Consider the following 21,401-nt stretch of genomic DNA (forward strand, 5'->3'; position numbering starts at 1 on the left):
TGTGTAAGCACATTCCATGACGTTCACATAAGAAAATCACCTAACGACACCTTCTGATGCATTTTCCAGAATGTTTCCCCACAGTTAAGCCACACACGGCTATATAAGCTCTTCCTGCAAATGTCAAAGAGAAATTAAGTTCCTCTTTCTCCAATTACATCTAATGTACAAGTTTCAACACCAAAGCACAGTAAAGGAATAAAATCATATTAATGCACAGTGACTCTAATTTCTGAATTTCAGATGTTAATGATTTAAACCTTTGTGCTTCAGTCTGGAAAAATTAAATACTTTTAAAGAAGTTCATAATCATCGAAAGAGCCCCAATCGCTGTTTGCATCACATCTGGCAATAATGAAGACAAATTAACAATGAGATTTTGAAAACCTGGCAATATGATAAAGCCAAAGCATATGAAACTGCTTCTCCGTACTAAAGTCACCGGTGGTCCCAGGAAGGATCGACTTCCTGTCTTGGATTCTGGCATTGAAATTAAAGGAGGGAAACCTTACTGCAGTCTGGGTTCTAGGCTCCTGGTTCACAAACAGCAAAAGTCTAAACTCACTGGGCAGGAAAACCTCATCCCCAACACATCCTGGGAAGAATCTGCTTTTCTTATAGCTGCTTTCAATTTAGCTCAAAGAAGTGACAATGGCATAAAGTCACACCTTCAGGCATTTATTAACTCCTTTCATGTTATCCAACTTACCTTGGGCACGAGGCTTTTTCTTTACACTACACATATGAACACCAGAATTATTAAGCCTAAGAATTTGGTCCCATACAATTAAACTCTCATCTAGTTTTGAAAATATGATTACATTCATTTCTGTCTATGTAAGCGCCAGTTATATAATGACATTTTCATCCAACACTATTTAAAAGAAAAGTTTTAGGCAGTTTTATGTGCTTAAGTAATGGACTCCATACTTACTTTTTAACAAGTAGAGCTGTGATGACCAAAGTAGGAAAGTATTTTGTTAACTCTTAAAGAATGTTGCAGAAGGGCATAGAAGTATCATTTTCACACAAGCTACTCACCCAGCAAAAAAAAATCAGCAAGAATGGAAAATAATTCCACCAGCATTCCATTACAACCTGGCACAGTGGTTGAAAATTTACCTCGGCTACAGCCACGTTAGCTTTAGACATGCGAAATAAATAACAAAAGGGATGGCGAATACGGCAGAAGGTATTAGACCACCTAAGGCACTGCTAAAATTTAGGAAACATGCATTCAGCAGTGACCTAAGCACTGGTTTTTACACTATACCACACCAGACTGCAGAAACATACCTTTTTCTGCTGGTAGTATTAGGAACAAACTAACATGCCTCCAATTTTTGTTTACATACTTCTCATTTACAATGTGCTTGCACACATACCAACCTGATAGGAATCTGTATTACAATTCTGAGAGGTAAGCAACATGGCCATTTCTGTTCCTCCCTTAATGAGCTAAGTACAGTTTTCATCAATGTGAGATATAATACTGTGAGGTAATTAAGCCAAGAAACATGTTGAAAACAATATTGCTATTGTATAAATGGGGCTCAGCATTGGCATGACACATTTTATTAGATGTAATGTGCAAAATAAGATGAAGTGACCTCTATCCAAAAAAGATACAAGACAGTTATTATTTAAAATGCTTTAGTACTCACTTTCAATAAAAAGAAATCTGGCATTATAAAAATACATAAAATAGTCATGGATTTATACCATTAATTTACATAAGATACTTTTTTGGCATAAAACAAAGTTATAAAATAGTTTAAAGGGGTATTTTTATATGAAAGTTATTTCCAGTATAAAATTTTTATAACTTTTTGTAATTTTGGTTCATCTGTATAAATAAGGCATTTTGTCCTTTTAAAATTCATAGCTCCATTTAAAAACATAGGATTCTCTCTCTTTTAAATAAAGTCCACTTGAGGTAGTATGTTAGAATTTTCCCTTGGTCCCATTCAGTCTATGTGTCCAAGTCGTAAGACTGACAATTTGGAGTCCTACTGTTTTCTATGGTCTGTTTATAGGAACATGAGTGATTTTCTTGCTGAAAATCTGTCCTTTCTCTCTCTTCTTCCTCTGACTCAGAGTCCAGGTCTGGGGAAGACGGAGGTTTCAAGTGAAAGGCTCTGGGCTGGCCATCTGGCGTCTGTCCAGAGCCTGCGAAGGCGTCTAGGTAAGGTCTCCTCAGAGGTTTTCCAAACGTACCTGTAAGAAAAGAAAGCTCCCTTGAGCACACAGGTCAACAGAACTCATTACGAATCTCGAGGCACCTGAGCCATGAACACGCAGGGGTTGTTTTTGCAAGTGTACACCTACAATGTATCTGGATTGTCTGTGCGTGGACAGAACACGCACACGGTGCCTGCATACCCCAGTGTGGACAAGCTGATCACTGTACTGAGGGCAGGGTGTGCATGCTCCCTCTTATTTACAGCCATGAAACAAATGCATCGAATCTCTACCACTTCTCATGGCCTAAAGTAGCATAAATCATTGCACAAGGAAGTTGCCCAAATCTTAGCTTCAGTTCGCAAGGGCTCGTAACTCTTCCAGGAGTGCATCTGCAGAGTAACAAAAAAGGGAACTGTGCCTGAACCCAGAAAAGTTTCTATCAAAATAATCCTTTCTTACTCAACTGTGGCAAACCCTTATTCAATTCCTATCTTCAGTCCGTAAAATCAATTACAATCATTTTCTCAAAAAGGAATAGGCAAAATACAGAATTTCTTAAAAGCTGGGTAAAATGTTTTAAAATTCTACTTCGCTTAATTTGGGGGAAAAATTAAAAAAATAAAACACAAAAATAAAAAAAAATAAAATAAAACAAAGCAGGGCAAGGTAAGGCATCTTGTCCCATATTGCTCCATTCAGCAAAAGGCGGATCTGTGTTCTTCCGTCCGCTGTTCCCACCCTAGACCCGCACGTCCACCGTGGGCTCAAGGCTGCGGCCGCCTCCTTCTGCCAGAGGTGGCCGCACTGGTCTGAGTGGCGGCTGCTGCCAGGTAGGATGGCGCTCTCCACCCTGCTTCTGCGGGTTCAGCTAGCAGCCGGCAGACACGGCAAGCCACAGTCACGCCGAGCGCACGGCCCCGCCCCGAAGGCTGCTGGAGCCCAAAACCACTTTTTCCACATGGCTGATGAGCTGAGCTCCTAAGCCACTCCCCGAGTTCTGGTCTCCCAGACGATGCCACCCACAGCGTTACCCAGAAAACTCCTAAGGGTGATCTTAGACACAGATTAAATACATAATCAAGAAAAATCCCCACGTCTGCCTTTGCACTTAGAAATACTTAAAACTAACTAGTTAAAAAAAAAAAAAAAGAAGAAAAAGACTCTGTTGTCACCCATGTGACACTCACAGAGCACCGCTCTCCCACACACGGCCTGAAGTAGGGGCCCCGAACCAAGGCACCTGGGGATCTAATCAACATACCCATGAAACAACTACTTGAAGTAACGGCTGCCGGCTCCGCGCTGGTGCTGAACTCTAGAGAGGACTTGTGTAGGCACGCATTTTTCATGCCAGGGCCCTCATTCTGAGCATAGCCGGAGTGGATCAGCGTCCTCACGTGGGGGGGCCACCCCATGGTACTGCAGCTCCGCTCGCAGGAATCCTCCGCGGGGTGAGGACCGGGGTGGCACTCCTTCTTGACGTAACTGGGCTCACAGTGGTCCAGCAAAGCTGCTCTCGGGTCAGGACTGCAGCCTGTTTAATTGGGGAATGACATCAGAGGCAGACGCAGTTAGTGCGTCTAGGAGTCTCCCTGGGCAACAGAACGGGCCCTGCAAGCGAGAAAAATCACATACCGGCATGGTAGGCTTCCAGCGGCTCAGAGCTGTACCCACTCCCCTTCAAATACACAGGGCCGGGGGACCCTACGAAGGGACAAAGGAGCGGATCCGTGGCAGCTTCCACCTCGGCTTCACTGCTGTTGTCAACGTGGCAGTTCCCTGGACAACAAGAAACCTGCGTCACTGCACCTGCACCGGTTTTATTCAAGAGCCGTTCAACATTCTAAGGTGGCGAGCACTTTCTCTACTTCTAGATGGAAGTCCAGCTGAAGAAAAACTGCAGGAATGACAGCACGCTTAGAATTTCTGTTGGTGTACGCATTAGTAATTGCATCCACCTGTGACAGCTCCCTCCAAAGGCCTTGATGCACCCCTGTGCTAGGTGTGTCCCCCTTGTTCCTTTGCCCTAGCTGGTTTGCAAGGGATAGTGATCAGGGTGTGTGTGGATCCTGGGGTCAAAGCACCCAGGGTCTGAACCACAGCCCATCAGTACTGCCCCCTTCCTACAGAAGGTCACAGAAGACCAGAACCAGGACTGGGCGTTTGACAATGACCTCACATCGCAGAGAAATGATAGGCCAGTCAGGAGTGGACACAGCAGTCTGAGGCAAAGCAACATCATCAAGATCAGAATTGTGGAGGCCGGCGCTGTGGCATAACAGGTAAAGCCACTGCCTGTGGTGCTGGCATCCCATATGGGCACTGGTTCAAGTCCTGGCTGCTCCAATTCCAATCCAGCTCTCTGCTATGGCCTGGGAAAGCAGTGGAAGATGGCCCAAGTCGTTGGGCCCCTGCACCCGCGTGGGAGACCTGGAAGAAGCTCCGTTCCTGGCTTCAGATCAGCCCAGCTCTGGCTGTTGCGGCCATTTAGGGAGTGAATCAGTGGATGGAAGACTTCTCTCTCTCTCTCTTTCTCTTTCCCTCTCCTTCTCTGCCTCTGCCTCTTGGTAACACTGTGTTTCAAATAAATAAATAAATCTTAAAAATATATATCCCAGGTGTCACAACAGGCCGTGGGCCCGGGAAGCAGTCTGAGGTGAGGGGCAGTCCAAGGGAGAAGCAGGCCTGCAGAACGTATCACCAATGCTCCGCCAGGAGACCCACCTAGGGTCCAGTCTGTGCCACTTGTGTCCCGCAAGCTTAGCACTGACGTCTGCTCAGTTGACCACTGACCCCATTATATTCCAATGAGCCAGAGCATCTGCCCTTCGCCACCAAACAGGTCTCAAGAAGTCTCCCTTGCACGCTCAGCTCAGCTCTTCTAACCTGATGCCCCATCACTGCCTTGCCAGGCACTTCGTAAGTTTTTAAAAACTGTTTGTCTCACCACTGACTAAACTGTGAAACTGAAAACAACTTCCCTCCCAACGACCAAGTCTGGCACAGAGCAAACACTCAATAAATAAACACCTGTGGGAAAAGAGGGCAAAATGTTTGAAAACAACGTCAACAGCTTCCACTTACTGTGTCCCTAACGTGCGCCAAGCGCTGTGTAGTCCTCCGTTCTCTGGATTTCCACAGCCACTCGTGGGAAGGCACTAACTGCCCCGCAGCACCCAGGCGCGAGGGCTTAAAGCAAGCCTGGCTCCTGCCTCGTGCTGCCTGTCTCTCTTCCCAAAGGCACACAGCATTGAAGCAAACAGTCAACCCCTAACATAATGACTTCAACTCATTTCTCTTTTAATGTTTAAGGAAGGCCATTCAGGGCCCCCAAACACTTGCAAATGTAAACGAAATATTACATTGCACAGAATAATTAAAACTTCTTAATCTGCCTGTCTTCTTTTATTACCAGAAACAAAGATTTTTTTCCCCATAGGCATGAGAAGGATACAGCACTGTTAATTTCAGCCTTGCTAATGATCTTGGGCCAGGTCCTGAATACCACCAGTGTATGTGTTTCTCGTGAAGATGCGTTTTAGATCTGAGCCCTCCCCCACAGGACTTCGAAACAACGACAGTGCCGTGTTCATCTTAAACACTCACCATTACTATCGTGCTGCGGCAAGAAAAACCCGCCGCTGGAGGTCGTGACGAACTGGTGGTGGCTGCCACTCTCGGAGGAGATGTAGCCATCCTGTCTGTCGGCTAAGGTCCCCTGGGACGACAGATAACTGGGGATATCTGCAGGTAGGTTGGTCTCATCTGTAACCACACAACAGCACGCTACTGATGAGAACAATCGGAATCATCCCAGAGGCTTCCTGGAGGAGCCGCCCCAGCTGCTTCCATCCCTGCACGCGGCCAACAAGGGCAGATCGGCTGCTGGCAAAACCAGCTTTGTCTGTCACACCCAGGAGAGGCAAACGGGGGCTGTGGTGCTCTGGGCAGCCTGAGCTGCTTTGGCTACTCAATCACGCACTGGACTCACCTCCCAAATTTCAAAACCGACACCAGTTTAAAAGATAAAGGCTTGGGAATTCTCACGGCATCCTATCTAAGCTCTCAAATTCGGCTTGATTTCTGCCATGTGTGCAGCTTCCCTGAGTTTGTTCACACGCAGGGAGCCTCAAGGTCAGAAAGAGAGCAAACTGGCCACGGAGTTTCTGAAGCTCCTGGTATTACTCAAGTCACAAACCCCTTCCCTATTAATAACTAAAATCCCTACAAGACGCACGCACGCGTGCACGCTCTGACAAAACAAGTAACGGCCTCAGAGAGGAAGCTCACAACTGCGTATCTGGGGCTCTGTCACCAGACTGTTTTACGCTGTGATTTAGAGTCTACCTCGCAGCCACAGAATGTTGGGATGAGCTTTAACAAAAGGTATGATTTCTACACACCAGCCTTCCTGCAGGCCAGTATTATGTTTGGCTAGCACACAGTCACCCTCCTGACCACAAGCACACGCGGCCCCTGCTCACCCACCTGTGTTGGTGATGCTGCAGTCCTCGTTCCTCCGCCTCGTGTGGTAGATGATGATCACCCACACGAGCGACGTGCCCACCACGCAGCAAACCACCGCGATGATCACCACGCCCACGGTGGCCCAGCCGTCGTCGGCCAGCGCCGGCGCGGTCATCTGTGGGGAGTCGCAGGTGGGAGTGGGGATCACGCTGAGGCGCACGTGGCCCCTCTCCGTGCCAAGGGTGTTGGACATTTCGCACGTGTACTTCCCGGCGTCGCTGACGTCCGAGTCCACGATAATCAGCAGCTGATTGCCTGCCGCGAAGAAGTGCCTTTCGGTCACCACCAAGGGGCTGTCGTCTTTGGTCCAGTTGAGCTTCGGGGGAGGGCTGCCGCCGGCGATGCACTGCAGGACGGCCGTTTCGCCCTTGGTGACCGTCCGGTCTAACAGGGGCCGCAGGAAGGAGGGTGTTTCTGAAAGCACAGGGATGTTTTGCATTTCCTAAGTGAAATTCGGTTTCCATTATCTCCCTCATGTCTTTACAACCTCGCACTCAAACGTGTTCCTGTAACATCTGACGCCCACGCGTGCCTAGACTCGTGCGCTAAGACGCCGAACATGAACAGCACTTGCACATCTGGGATTTCATTACTCTGCTGTCGTTTGCTCGTAACAGAAGTCAAGGATCATACTGACTACTGTTCGTCTTTATCTCTACCTCCTTGACTCTTACCAAGGCTGGGAAATTGATGGTGGTGGGGCAGAAACATTTCAAAGACTTTTTTTTTAATCTATAAGAAGTAATTGCAGGCGTAAGAATGTGTTGATGGGTGGAGGAGGGGGAAATCAGAGGGAAACTTCCTAGTTTCTGGCAGTCACAGATAAAAGCCTGAAAATGATTTATTTTGACTCTTTGCTTCTTGATCAATGTGTTCACAGTTTTAGAAAGCATTTGGTTAGGTGCAAGATTTGAGAAGGGGAGGTGAGGGGAGGCCTGGAGAATGGAGGTGAGGGGAGGGGTGGAGAGGGGAGGGGAGAGGAGGGGAGGGGAGAGGTAGAGAGGAGAGGAGGGGAGAGGAGAGGTGAGGAGGGGAGAGGAGAGAAGGGGAGGGGAGAGGAGAGAAGGGGAGGGGAGGAGAGGAGAAAGGAAAGGAGGGGAGAAGAAAGGAGTGGAGGGGAGGAGAGGGGAGGGGAGAGGAAAGGAGGGGAGGAGAGGAGAGGGGAGGGGAGGGGAGGGGAGGGGAGGGGAGGGGAGGGGAGGGGAGGGGAGAGGAAAGGAAGGGATGAGGGGGGGAGGGGGGAGGGGAGAGGAGAGGAGAATCCCGAGTTCCAGAGCAGTATGGAAGGATATTGGCGCTTCCCAGTCTGTTCCCTTAACATTTCCTTTATACTGTTAGGACTGTGGAGACTGTGTGAGTGCACAGCAGAGGACTCCCCTGCAACAAGGGGGAGCATGGGAGCTTTCTCATTCCCCTCTCCTGGGAACACAGGGGGCACATGCATGCCGTGGGCTGCAGACTTGAGGCTGCGAGGCGGCTTGCGCCTTCGAAGCTGCCCGCAGACCATTTGCTCTTTCCTCGGAAAGCTCTAGCCGCGCCCCGTGGGTTTTCACCTCTCAGCCTCACCGCCCCGGCCTGCTGCTTACCTAGGACGGTCAGCGTTGCGTTGGCGGAAATGCTGCCTGCGCTGTTCTGGGCCGTGCAGCTGTACACCCCGATGTCCTCGATCTTCACGTCCACGATGAAGAACACGTCGTCCTCGGGCATCACGTGCATGCGCCTCTCCCTGGCCGCAGGGAAGTCTGTGCCCCCGTCCTTTTGCCAGGCGATCTGCGGGGCTGGGTGCCCCACGGCGGCGCACTCCAGCCGGGCCATGGCCCCGGCGCGGATGGTGAGGTCCATGGGGGTCTTGGTGAAGGAGGGGAGCACTAAAACCAGAGAAACAGCGCAGGCACAGGCCTGAGTGCGTGGGCCCACCAAGGACTCCCTGCACTCCTTGTTAAACCACCACTGTCCCTGTCCCTGATGCTGTCAAGGCGGGGGGGGGCTTCCAATTTTAAGATAAGGAAAGGAGAGATTGAGAAATGCGCTCAGGGTTACACAGGCAGAAAGATGATGGAGCCAGGACGAAACACCGGCCACCGACCCTGGGACTGAAGGTCTTGCTGCTGCGCCCCGGCCACTGTTCAGCTTCCTCCACAATTAACGATGAGACAGTGGCCAAATCAATTCATCCCTTCCTCCCTACCATTCACCGCCCCACCACTTATTTTTTTTTTCTCTTCTAGAAGACTGAACATTCTACGGCCTGTGGTATGAATTCCATCCTGAGTCTCAAACGCCAGGCTGTTCTGTGTTGCCCAGCCTCCGCAACCACTGGTTGAACTGGATGCGTAACTGAATCAAATCCAAAAGCTTCTGCCACAGCAGACGCAGAGGGTTAAGTGATAAAGCGGCAAACTGTAAAACTGCACGCCTGCCACGCCAGGCAATCGATAACACACTATTAGTACTAGGGGTGCTAACATTTATTGTATTCCCTGAGCACTGTCCATACCCCAGCCATCTGCGAGTCCTCTAGACGGGATGATTTATTTAAAGCACATAATACCTCCAAGGAGGTAGGCAGTGTCATCCCTAAGGGAAAGATGGGGAAACAGAGGCACGGAGGCCTTGAATAACTTGCGCAGGATCACACGGTTACAAGAGCAGTGCTAGGATTCACCCTAGGACCTCTGAGTTAGAGGCGGTGTGCCTTCACGTCGGACCCTGCGACCTCCTCCGTCCGCCTGGCGCATTGTGAACTCCCAAGGAGTAAAACCACGGAAGGTTTCTCTCTACGTGCCCCAGCCACCTTCAGCAAAGCTAATTACTGACTTAGATCAAAATAATCAAGAGTCTTCATGTCGTGGACAGGCAAAGGGAGGGTCTGGTGGGGAACTGTGCGAGCAAAAGACAGGGTTAGGAATGGGAGAGAAATTTGGTGCCCTCACAGGGATGTTGCAAAGGAAAGTGACCACGTACTGTTGACGGTGAGCTTGGCTTTGACGGAGTAGGACGAGCCGAAGTGGTTGGAGATGACGCACTGGTATTTCCCTTCACTGGCGAACTCCACGTTCCGCAGGCGGAGGATGGTGGTGTACTCCATCACCTCGCCGCCCTGGGCCCGCAGGTGGGCGTAATTTTCCATCTCAGCGTCGTGCAGCAGCTCGTTGTCTTTTTTCCAAGCAAAAGTCATGGGGGAGTCGCTGCTGCTGGCAGCCGAGCAGATGAAACTCAAATTGGAGCCCTTTATTGCCGCCTGAGTTTCTGGCTGAACGGTGATCTGCGGTTTGGGAAAATCATCTGTGCACGATGGAGAGGAGGAAACAGAACAACGTGATGAAGGTTCGAGAGTCCCAGAGCTGCCCCAGTCGGAACACCGGGACATGCGAAACACAGCAACTCAGGTTTTAGCCTGCGTGGATGTCTTATGGACAGACCAGCAGCCCCAGGGCGGAAGTGACAGCCTGGGACACAGTTATAAAGCAATCCCTTCATTTCAAGCAGAGACAGACCTAGCTATCAATCATTAGTACCCGAGAGGAGACTGTGGCTTTGGGATGATCAGAAAACCCACGGTGTATTCCAGACCCCCTGTGCGCCACATGCCAGGCCCCGGAGCATCTCTGAATGCTACAGTCAGGAGCTGCAATTTTCCTTACGTTCTCCACAAACACAGAGCAGGAGAATTAAGAAACCAAACATCCATCGCGATCATCAATATCACTAAAGACAGCAATTAGCATCCCATTTACCAAAAACAGAAGCCATAGTAAAAAGCAGCAATTTAGGCAGGGCCAAAAAAGAAAAAAAAAAATCCTGTTGCCAATGAAAACGTATCTCCAGAACTAGCTGCGAGGCGCTGGCTCTGCCCGGAGTTCGGAGCTGCCAATCAATCACGGTGCTGTGCTACACTGTCAAGGCTACATTATAATTAGAGCTAAGCGACTCTTTCATTCCACGCTGTTATTTTTAGTTCTGTTAGGCCTGTGGAAAAGTTACCTTTTTGAACTTCAGCTTCTCAGAGATAGTCTAAACCCAAACGGAAACATCTCAGATTTACCAACAGGTATTATTTGGGCCTTCTGAAACAAAATGTTTAGGTGTGTGACTGGGAGAGGGGGCGTGCTCTGGTAACTCCAAGGTTGCTCACTTTCCACGCTAAGCCTGCGTGCTGGAAGCCAAGATGGCTTCTTCCGTCTGGTTAGTCTGAAATTCCCATTGGATAAAACCAATGATCAGATTCACAATGACGGGAGTGGAGAAACCAAGGATGTTCTATGGATGTCGCCAGAAAATGGGGAGCTCATATTATGAGAGCAGAGCACTGTGCAGGAAAAACCATGGGAAAGGAGCAGCTCAGGCCCTTCCAGCAGGAATGCCAAAAGCTTATTCGGATCCAAAAGCTACAGCAGAGGTTTTATTTCCAGAAACCGTTGGCACTGTTAAATACTGCAACCTAAAAAAATATCATGTAGGCAAAGCAATTTTAAGTAAATTTTAAAATGCCAACATAAAATAAGGCTGCATAACATTTTAATACCGCTTACATTTAAGTGAATTTTGATTTCAAGTTTGATACTAACACATTCTTTAAAAAGTCAGCCAATAATAAATAGCAGTATAATGTAGCAGACAGAAGACAGTACCAGCAATTGTGAAAAGATGTTTTTAAATCCAGATCTACTACTAACTAGGGATGTGAACTTCAGTAAGCAGGTTTCCAATGCTGAGACTCCAGGATGCTAAGACAGAGGACCTCAAAAAAAAAAAAAACTTGCAATAAATTCCCACTTTCTATTACTCTCAACGCTTTGCCCACAGATAGCTAATGTTTTTGCAGCCCATAAATTAGCTAGTAAGTCTGTCTTTCACACACGCCTCCAACGAGCCCTAGAGTTGGAAAGAGCAGATAACGGAGGCCCCACTTCATGGAGCCAGACAGACACAAAGACTTAGGGGATGTAAACCAAGTAGAGAGCCTGGGACTGCCCTGCAATTCTCCCAAGCTCCAATTTCATTCTCTTTCCACCCAGCCACTCTGATGCCAAAACAAAGGCGAAGGAATTTTCGAAAAATGCTTTCCCATCTGCCAAATTAAAATAATCAGCAAAGTATAGCTCCATTTTCGTCTACCTCAGCACAAACGCACGCTGTCCTAGGTGAACCGAAAATCTGTGCAAAGTCCTCTTTGGACGCAGGGGAGTCAAAGAAGAAGGCCTCCAAGGCAAGAGCACTACTAATACTCACCACACACAAAGCCGTCTGGGCTGACGGCAAAAATGCTTCTCCCCTTCAGCAGCTGAGGATGGGCACAACTGGCGCTGACGAAGCTCTGGAAGTGGTTCTCTGCCACCCACTGAGGGAGCCACTTCAGCTGGCAATCACACAACAGGCTGGATGTATTTAAATGCCTGCGGAGAGTCATTACCTTCAATTTGCTGTGCACGCGACGCAGATTTCTACAAGTCAACTGAACTTAAGTAAATATTAACAAAGCAATGAATCTGGAAACCAAGGACACACATCCCACGTCAGAAACATTTCTTCGTCTGTCTGAAAATGCAAGAGCTGTACCTGGCATGGTTTTGTTGTTCTCCTCACTGTCCCACCGAGATAGAAGTGCTGATGGGTTCAAAATTCTTTCCTACTGAAAAGCTGCTACTAAGTGTACTAAGTTTATACTATGCTATATTTGGTCCCACGGATTTAAGTTGGGAAATCAGAACACAAAGACCAAGAAATTCCTCATTTTAATAGAGGGAACAAGTCACCAATTTCTTTTGTTTTCTGGTATAAAAATGAAGTAGTGCCAAGAAAGCGCCAGATGCATTTTGCAGGCACAGAAGCTAGGACGAGACATCACGGGACAGTCTCCCCCCTCTATGCTTTATATGAAGTTCTTGGAAGGAAAAGAAAAAGCTTACAGTTGCTGGAGTTTCTTCATTTGTGAAAAGGCATTGCCTTGTAAAGACATGATTGCGTTGTCACTCAGGTCTCTGCAAAGCAACCAAATCAAACCGATCAGAGCCAAGCACAGTCAGTGTGTATCCCCGGGCTTCGATGCACGCGTCAGGCAACTCTGGAAGAACCCCTTACAAGGCCCGGGCTGGGGAATGAGGCTATTTGTATCAGAGAGGGACTCTGTCATGGTGGACATGATGGACTTCATGGCACCACTTACAGGTCAGTAGTCTCACATGAGCCCAAGCAGTTGTGCTGTGTTATTGCATTTCCCCACATTCAAATTACTAAATTTTAAAGACACAAATAAAATTCTGCACGGTTATGCCTTCAGAAGAAACCCCATTTAGAGAACACTCTGATATACCCTCTGTTTGGTGTTTTCTATACACTACTGCATTCATTCCTAGAGCAAATGAAGATGGCCTTACCACCTAGCTCAGCATGAAGGCGGAAAGATAAGAGTGGAACCAATTATTCCCAGTTCCAAAACCTGTGCTTTTATAAGCACTGGTCCAATTCTGCCCCACACACAGCTCACTAATATAAAGGCAGTGAGATGTTCAGACAAGATGTACTCGTTAAAGCAAACAAACATTTCAGCCAGGACATTCATAAAATGAGAGGATATTCAGGGCCGATTTTATTTTTAACTAGTATTTACGAGTAGCTTGAATTCAAGTATTCTCCACAATGATTACTACTCTGTTTTTCTTTACAGGGGTCAGAGTGTACCAAAGGGATTCTGAGTGAGACAAGTGGCAACAGAAGACAAAGAAGGAAGGTGCCAGACCTGGGAGGGAAGGCGGCTGGGAAAGCAGAGGAAGGTTCAAGAAAGCTGCACCAGAAGTTAATACTCCTCTGATCCACTAATTCCACTTTCCCAGAAATGGAACGGGACTCATGACAAACCCTTCTGGCTAGTTTTCCTCTGAAAATAATCTCTCTCAGAAGTATAGCAAGACTGGCCCTCCCTTCCCTAACCCAGCTTTTGCACAATCATTTCATTGCTATCTGAATCTGGTCTAGAGAGTCAAACTCTCTTAGACCAACTGGGCGTCAGGAGATGACAATAAAGTGCTTGATAGATAACAGCAATCTTCACTGCACAAACAAATACAAAAACTGAAATGTGGATTTTTTTTTCCCTTAATCTGACAGACACAAAAGAGAGACAAGGAGAGGTTGCTTCCACTGAATCACTCCCTAAATGCTCACAACAGCTAGGGCTGGACCAGACACAAGCAGCAATCTAGAACTCAATCTGCGTCTCCCACGTGGGTGGGTGGCAGGGACCCAAGGACCTGAGCCATCACCCGCAGCCTTCCCAAGGCTCACAGTAGCAAGAATCTGGGATTGGGAGTAGAGTCTAGACTTCAGCCCAAGTCAAGTGGCATCTTAACTGCCACGCCAAATGACCACCCCTCCAATGTTCATTTTAAATTATCACTTCCTTCACTCAAGTTAACAGATATTAAACTTTGGATTAGAAGCGTTCCCTAATGGAGTAGACATATCACACAATATATATTTCTACAAAACTTTACTGTTCAAGTGTAAAACACCTAGCCACAGTTATAAGCACCTGGTTGGTTCAGTTAGTCAAGATATGGTGCTCATGCAGGTTTTGACTGCTTTGAAAGTGAGCTATCGTTCTTGTTCTACTGTCTAAAAATCCCTGAACTCCTAAATGTCACTTCAGAAATGGATGCCAGGCATTAGAGAAAGCGCATGCTGAAACTGTGCAGGCAAGAGCTAACGTGACGCAGGGACACAGAGAAAGCAGAGGCTCCTCTGTTTAGAGTTCTGCTCTGCCAGTTCCTACCTGAGGGGTAACAAGCGGACAAGAAAGAGAATAAGCAGGAAGATGGACTGTACAGTTAGTAATAAGACAACAGCAACACCACCACCATAAAAATTCTCTGGTTATGCTAGAATTCACACTACTGGGGCCAGAGCTGGAGTGAGACTGATTCTGGCTGTTCTGCATCCCATCCTGCTCCCTGTTAGCGTACCTGCAAGAGCAGAGGATCTTGACCCAAACAACTGGGCCCCTGCCCTGCAGACCAAGATAGAGTTCCAGGCTCCTGGCTTTGGCTTTACCCAGCCAAGGTCATTGAGGCTATGTAGGAAGCGAAGCAGCAGAAGGAAGATCTCATTCTCTGTCTCTTGCTTTCACTATGCCTTTCCAATACATAAAATAAACCATAAAAAGGAAAAACCGTACTACTTCACAATTTTTGTGCAATTTAAAAATTATTCTAAAATTTAAAAAAGGTAAAGAGATAAATGTAATGTCCCCCAAAACCCACCATGTCCAATGTTACTCTTCTTATTTTTCAAAGATTTATTTGAAAGACAGAGTTACACAGAGAGCAAGAGGGATCTTCCACCTGCTGGTTCTCTCCCCAAATGGATGCAATGGCCAGGGGTGGCTCAGGCCAAAGCCAGGAGCCAGGAGCTTCTTCCAGGTCTCCCAGTGGTTAAGATGCCACTTGGGAATCTTAACCATTTGAAGTGCCTTGCCTGAGTCCCGACTCTAATTTCCATTCAGCCTCCTGCTACAGCACGCCCTGGAAAGCTCATATGACGGCTCCAGCACTTCAGTCCCTGCTACCCAAGTGGGAGAGCCAGGTTCAATTCCCGGCTCCTGGCTTCAGCCTGGCCCAGCCCTGGCTATTGCAGGTATCTGGGAAGTGAACCAATGGATCTCTGTGTCTCTCAGTGATTCAAATACAATTTAAAAAAAATTATTTTACAAAGTAAAATCATAAAGATAAAAAAAGATGAGCTTATTTTGATGCCAAAAAAATTTCAAAACCTGTACTGCTTTTCTATAATACACATGTTCCATGACCTTTATAAAACCCCTCATAGGGGTTAAGTAAGTAGACAGGTGGGTAAGTAAATATGCACGTATCTGTTATGGTCCTGGGCAAATGGCAACAAAATCACATTCTAAATTATCGTTGTGACACATGAATAGGTTACTATCTCAGACCACCCCTAGGGTAACTAAATTCCAGCTACTCACAGATGTTCCAGTGCATCCAAACCAGTGAAGGCTTTTTTGGTAATAGATCGAATCCGGTTTCCCTGGAGTATCCTGAAAAAAAAAAAAATTATATCCCATTGGAACAGTTAATAAAAAAAGTCATTTTGGGGATAGAATTCAGGTTAAGAAGAACTGCTTTTTAAATGATTGGTGAATAATTCTATTTTCTTCAATTAAACCTTGTAAAATGTATCCATACTATCTTTTTAAAAAATATACTTCTATATGGTTTTCAAAGCATTTAACAGAATACTCAGCAAAAATAGGTTCTCCAAAGGTACTCTGATGGTTAACACACTATTTTTCAAAGTCTTTTTAGGAATATGCAGAAACATTATCCTAATTAAAGGGCATCTGAACTCTAGGAAACAAAGCTGATATCAGCAAAGGGTATCTTCTTTCCCTCCTGTGTAGCTTCTTTCGTCAGCCTTAAACATACAGTGACCTATCTGCAAGACCATCTGGTGGCCCAATATCAAATGATTCTTCACTTGGAAACCACTGCAGCACTCTCAGAGGATTCTGATCCATATATTAACAGCCCCGTGAACAGTGCCAAGTGGAGGGCTTCAAAACGCTGGCATTAGTGAAGTGCGTAACTTTATGATGACAATCCCCAAAGTCTAAGCACTCAGGGCAATTCAAAACTCTCATCTAGATAGTGAGGTTACACAAACTGAGGTGTTGAAGAAAAGCCCTTTTAGCAAGAGAAGGAAAGTGGATTAACACAATTCTCAAAGAACAGCACTCATCCAGGGAGACGGGAAGGGGGTACCAACCAGATCAAGCTCCTGTTTCTACTAACTACAACTTCTGCAACTGGTGCCGCCTAAGACAAAACCTTTTAAGTCAAAGAGTGAGCCAAATCGCGAGGCCGCGCGTACTCACAGCCGCCGCAGTTTGTCAAGCCCAGAGAAAGCACCGTTCATGTCTTCAATAGTCCAGGAGATCTCGTTGTTCTTCAGATCCCTAATGTTTTGAGGCATTTGCGTTAGAGACAGGCTCAGATATCTCAGACCCCCACGCCGGCAGCACATTGCTTGTAACGGGTGCCCCATCTTTCCCAGCAGCGTCCCATGCCTTCCTCAACAACAGACAATTCTTATCTCTTCAGCAGAGCTGTGACACCCTGGCCCTCCTTCCCTCAGTAACACCTGCAGTGTTTGCCCCAAATCAGCACAGCGGACTCTGGCCTTGTTAATTCCTCTATCAAGATGACTAAATTCTGCAAGATCTGAACAGTTTAAGAAAATACATTAAAACCATGGTTCCAACCACACAAAGCAAGAGTTCGCCAAAACATACATTATGTCTCTCAATTATGTAATGCTTCAAACAGCGAGCAGGGAACATATTTTTGACAGTGTGCAAGTTAAAAGCCCACTGCATGGGGCCGACGCTGTGGCGTAGCAGGTAAAACCGCCACCTGCAGTGCCAGCATCCCATATGGGCACTGGTTCATGTCCTGGCTGCCCCACTTCTGATCCAGCTCTCTGCTGTGGCCTGAGAAAGCAGTAGAAGACGTCTCAAGTCCTTGGGCCCCTGCACCCATGTGGGAGACCCGGAAGAAGTTCCTGGCTCCTGGCTTCTGATCAGTGCAGCCCTGGCCATTGCAGCCAATTGGAGAGTGAACCAGTGAATGGAAGACCTCTCTCTCTCTCTCTGTTTCTGCCTCTCTGTAACACTGCCTTTCAAATATATAAATCAATCAAAAAAAAAAAAAAAAGGCCACTGCACAATGTTGAATTCACAACAGAGATTTTTCAGAGGTCAACGAGTGCAACGCTTGGTTCTCTTTGGACAGACATCAGGTCGTGGATCTGACTGGCATGATAAACAGGCATCTTCTCTGGATGCCCCTTGTAAATCTTTTTTGCTTTGGGCTATATCTAATCTATATTGTACAGAAAAATCAGTGGACTTAAAAGTGCTTTGCTCTTAAGCAGTTACCAACTTTCTGGAGATCCTAAGAAGACAATCTGTCATCACCCAAGCCGCCGGTCCAGGAATGCAAAATGGGTCCATTTTAATTAAGCTAACCATTGCTCAAAGTGTGCACGCTTCCTTGACAACACAGGAAGTTGAAAATGGGCACACTGGCCGGCGCCGTGGCTCACTAGGCTAATCCTCCGCCTTGCGGCTCCGGCACACTGGGTTCTAGTCCCGGTCGGGGCGCCAGATTCTGTCCCGGTTGCCCCTCTTCCAGGCCAGCTCTCTGCTGTGGCCAGGGAGTGCAGTGGAGGATGGCCCAGGTGCTTGGGCCCTGCACCCCATGGGAGACCAGGAAAAACACCTGGCTCCTGGCTCCTGTCATCGGATCAGCGCGGTGCGCTGGCCGTGGTGGCCATTGGAGGGTGAACCAACGGCAAAGGAAGACCTTTCTCTCTGTCTCTCTCTCTCACTGTCCACTCTGCCTGTCAAAAAAAAAAAAAAAAAAAAAAAAAAAAGAAAAAGAAAAAGAAAATGGGCACACTGAGGAGCCAATCAGGTTTTTGTACCAAGAGCAAATGGGTAACTTACAAAGTCTTCAGACTGGAAAGCCCCCGGAAGGCACAGTCCGCAATGTAGCTCAGTTTGTTGTTTCCGATGTGCAGTGTGTTCAGTAAGCCCAGGCCGAGAAAGCTTGAATCATCTAATCTTGATAAGTGATTGAAAGTTAGGTCTCTATAAAGAAAAAAAAAAAACAGCTTTTTTTTTTTTCAGTTCAACACAATGATTTGTTTTCCAAAAGACAGGTAATTAAATGTAACTACAATAATCCCTATTTGAAAATCCTGTCTTAACAGGACTCAAGTAAACACTATTTCTAACCTTGGTAATTAAACAAAAAATACCTGCTCGTCATCTAAAAATAACCATCACTGCTGCTGCCTGTGAGTCACAGAGCTACAGCAGCAGGGCTGGCTTCCCCTTCTCACAACAGACCCCGACCAGGGTCCATGTGGAAAAGGCTGTCACCTTGGCAACTTTGTTATGAAAATGTCACAGCCCAGTGGTGAGCAGCTCGTGCTCTGGCAGGAGCCCTGCTCTCGAAGCTGGGGAGAATAAAAGGCGACTCACAGCTCACTGAGCTTCTGGCAGAACTCCCAGGCATCCGGGCTGATCCTGTTGATGGCGTTTTGGCTGAGATGTAGCTCCTGCAGCATCAGCAAGCCGTACAGCCAGCCTTTGGTGATCTCGGTTAGGTTGTTATGGTCCAGCTGCCTGCATTGACAGTAAGAATCAAAGACAGGATCAGAGTTTACCACCTAGTCTCTTCAAAGGGGACACAGAATTAAAACCTATTCCAAAGTGTTACTGGATACTCAAACGCTGTTATATGAAGACATCAGCAAAAAAGGTATAAATTCATTTTTTATTTAATTTCTTTTTTTAAAAAAAACTTGAGAGGCAGCAGGAGAGAGAAAGAGAGAGAGAGAGAGAGAGACAGAGAGAGTTTCCATCCACTGGCTCACTCTGCAAATGTCCACAATGGCCAGAGCGGAAGCTGGGATCTCAATTCAGGCCTCCCAAGGACACAGCAGGAAACCAATAACCTGCACTGTCACTGCTGCCTGTCAGGGTCTCAATTAGCGGGAAGCTGGAGTCAGGAGCCAGAGCCAGGTATTGAACCCAGAGACTCTGATATGGGACACAGGCATCTGACCCACTAGGCCAAATGCCTGCTCCCTATATTTTTATAATGTATGTGTTTATAAGTTCTCAATCACATGACCTGAGACAAAACTGAATACTAAATTATGAAAAGGTTGCAAATTATGAGATGTTAACATCAGATTTCAAATATGAGCTACAGAATATTCAGTGGGTATTCTACAATCACATAACCTGAGTGGAGATTTCTTGATAACCCACACTTACAAGATTTCCATGTTGCTCAGCCCCCAAAATGCTCCATCCATAAGTTTGGTTACTCCGTTTCTTTGCATCTTGAGAGACTTCAGAGCACCAAGCCCTTGGAATGTGAGTCCATCTACATTTTTAATCTTGTTTCGGTTCAGTTCACTGCAGTGGATACCAGAATTAAAAGGTTACATGTAAATGACAAGTTCTGGAGGTGGCAATAAAATGTGTCATTACTACAATCGTATTAAAGCCAGTGTTAAATTACACAGAATGTTTCAAATTTATTCAATATTTTTATTGAGATGAATTTCAATCTACTGAAATAATAAAAGTATAAAAGCTAGACTGCACTTTCCATTTCTGAACTGTTGTTCGCTTAGTAGAGAGGAAAAACAAATCAGTATTTGTTTCTAAGTGATAAAGGATGACAACTGAATGGTACATTAAAACATGAAGCCTCTTTAACAGCAGGAATGTCAAGTTTATCCTGTTCAATCTGCTTACAAAATTGGCTCCTATCTTCCACGGTTCCTTTTAGGGTTAATGCCTTCTCTTTAAACAATAATTCTCAAACTTGGTTGCACACTGGAAGCATCTGGGGAGGTTTTAAAATTACTGAACCCTGGGTCTCACCCTAGAGGTTTTAATGTAATTGGCCTGGGGTGTGGTCTGGGCACTGGGGTTTTTAAAAGCTCCCCAAGTGTCTGTAATGAGCAGCCGAGGTTGAAAACCACTGTAGCAGGAGCCAGATCACAGATCGCTCCACTATCATTAACAAGACAGTTCTCTATGGCCACTTAGGCTCTCTGAGTCGTGGGTATCCGTTCGGAGTCCCCATGATTTCAGTGCCACAGTGGCATAATGTGTCTTGTCAGGCAGCCATGGCATGAGGGGTGCTGCTAACAGTTCAGACTCTCCAAGCAAAGGCAGCCACATTCTTGCTTTGAAACTCCATTTGCAAACTCCAAAGGTGTGGGGCAGGCGAGGAAGGGGTGTCTACGAAGACACTTCACTTACAGGTGTTGCAGCTGGGGCAGTTTGAACATCTTGGGGGGGATAACTGAAATCCGGTTCCTGTTCAGTTTCAGCACCAGCAGTGTGTTGCCCAGATTGTCAAAACACCCGGGCTCCATTGATGTGACTCGGTTGCTGTTGATAAACCTGTTGAAAATTTGAAGGTGAGTGTCTCTTTCTGATTTCTTTGGGAAGTTAAGGTACATGCAACTTCCTTATTATAAACAATCTCCAGAGATCTTAACCATCAACGATACTTAAAATTATTGCTTAGGTTCTTGTGGACAAATGTTGATTAAGATTCATACAAATATTGCTGGGGAAAAAGGGATAGGAATATTGGAAGGTTGCAAAAAATGTATTATGGATACCTACCTGCTTTTATTAAACTCACTTATTCACAAAATATAGCAATGATTTAACTTTGATTTTTCTTAAAGAAGCCCTTTTCACAAACTGTTATTCTTCCAAAAAATATCTAACTTTTTTTAATCCACACACATTAAGAATAAAATGAAGCTTACAGTTATGTGGGCTTACAGCAAATTTCATGTCAATAAGATTACAGGTTTTCACCAGCACAAAGATAGAATTAGTTTTATCTTACAAGTTTATTTTTCTTTCATTGTAATAATATTACAGCTAAAAACTTTGATAAAGAAAACATCACTTACAGATATTTGAGTTGTAGGGGTGGAAATGCAGTTTTAAGCTCTGAAATATTGTTGCTACTCAAGTCCAAAGTTTCAAGGGATTGATATTGTTTCAGATGTTCAGGTAATACTTCAGCAATCCTGTTTCCAGCCCTGAATTAAAACATGGCACAGAA

General features: G+C 46.2%; 1 protein-coding gene across 2 annotated transcripts in view; it reads right to left on the reverse strand.

The window, feature by feature from the left end:
• Positions 1 to 1,559: 1,559 nt before the first annotated feature.
• The window catches only part of LRIG3 (leucine rich repeats and immunoglobulin like domains 3), a 48,761-nt gene continuing 28,919 nt past the window's right edge, over positions 1,560 to 21,401 (reverse strand). For both annotated transcript variants that reach the window (XM_002720902.6, XM_089307425.1), the window contains exons 4-19: positions 21,247 to 21,378; positions 20,576 to 20,719; positions 19,574 to 19,717; positions 18,773 to 18,916; positions 18,233 to 18,376; positions 16,601 to 16,681; positions 15,692 to 15,763; positions 12,621 to 12,692; positions 11,944 to 12,107; positions 9,676 to 9,996; positions 8,298 to 8,579; positions 6,673 to 7,125; positions 5,791 to 5,949; positions 3,820 to 3,963; positions 3,446 to 3,718; positions 1,560 to 2,217 (exon numbers count right to left, since the gene is read on the reverse strand). In XM_002720902.6, coding sequence (XP_002720948.3) covers positions 1,973 to 2,217; positions 3,446 to 3,718; positions 3,820 to 3,963; positions 5,791 to 5,949; positions 6,673 to 7,125; positions 8,298 to 8,579; positions 9,676 to 9,996; positions 11,944 to 12,107; positions 12,621 to 12,692; positions 15,692 to 15,763; positions 16,601 to 16,681; positions 18,233 to 18,376; positions 18,773 to 18,916; positions 19,574 to 19,717; positions 20,576 to 20,719; positions 21,247 to 21,378 — 2,974 coding nt within the window. In that variant the 3' untranslated portion in view covers positions 1,560 to 1,972. The remainder of the gene's footprint in view (positions 2,218 to 3,445; positions 3,719 to 3,819; positions 3,964 to 5,790; positions 5,950 to 6,672; positions 7,126 to 8,297; positions 8,580 to 9,675; positions 9,997 to 11,943; positions 12,108 to 12,620; positions 12,693 to 15,691; positions 15,764 to 16,600; positions 16,682 to 18,232; positions 18,377 to 18,772; positions 18,917 to 19,573; positions 19,718 to 20,575; positions 20,720 to 21,246; positions 21,379 to 21,401) is intronic.

The sequence above is a fragment of the Oryctolagus cuniculus genome, chromosome 11 (assembly GCF_051225735.1).
Source record: "Oryctolagus cuniculus isolate XC-2025 breed Fujian yellow rabbit chromosome 11, ASM5122573v1, whole genome shotgun sequence".
Classification (NCBI taxonomy): Eukaryota; Metazoa; Chordata; class Mammalia; order Lagomorpha; family Leporidae; genus Oryctolagus; species Oryctolagus cuniculus.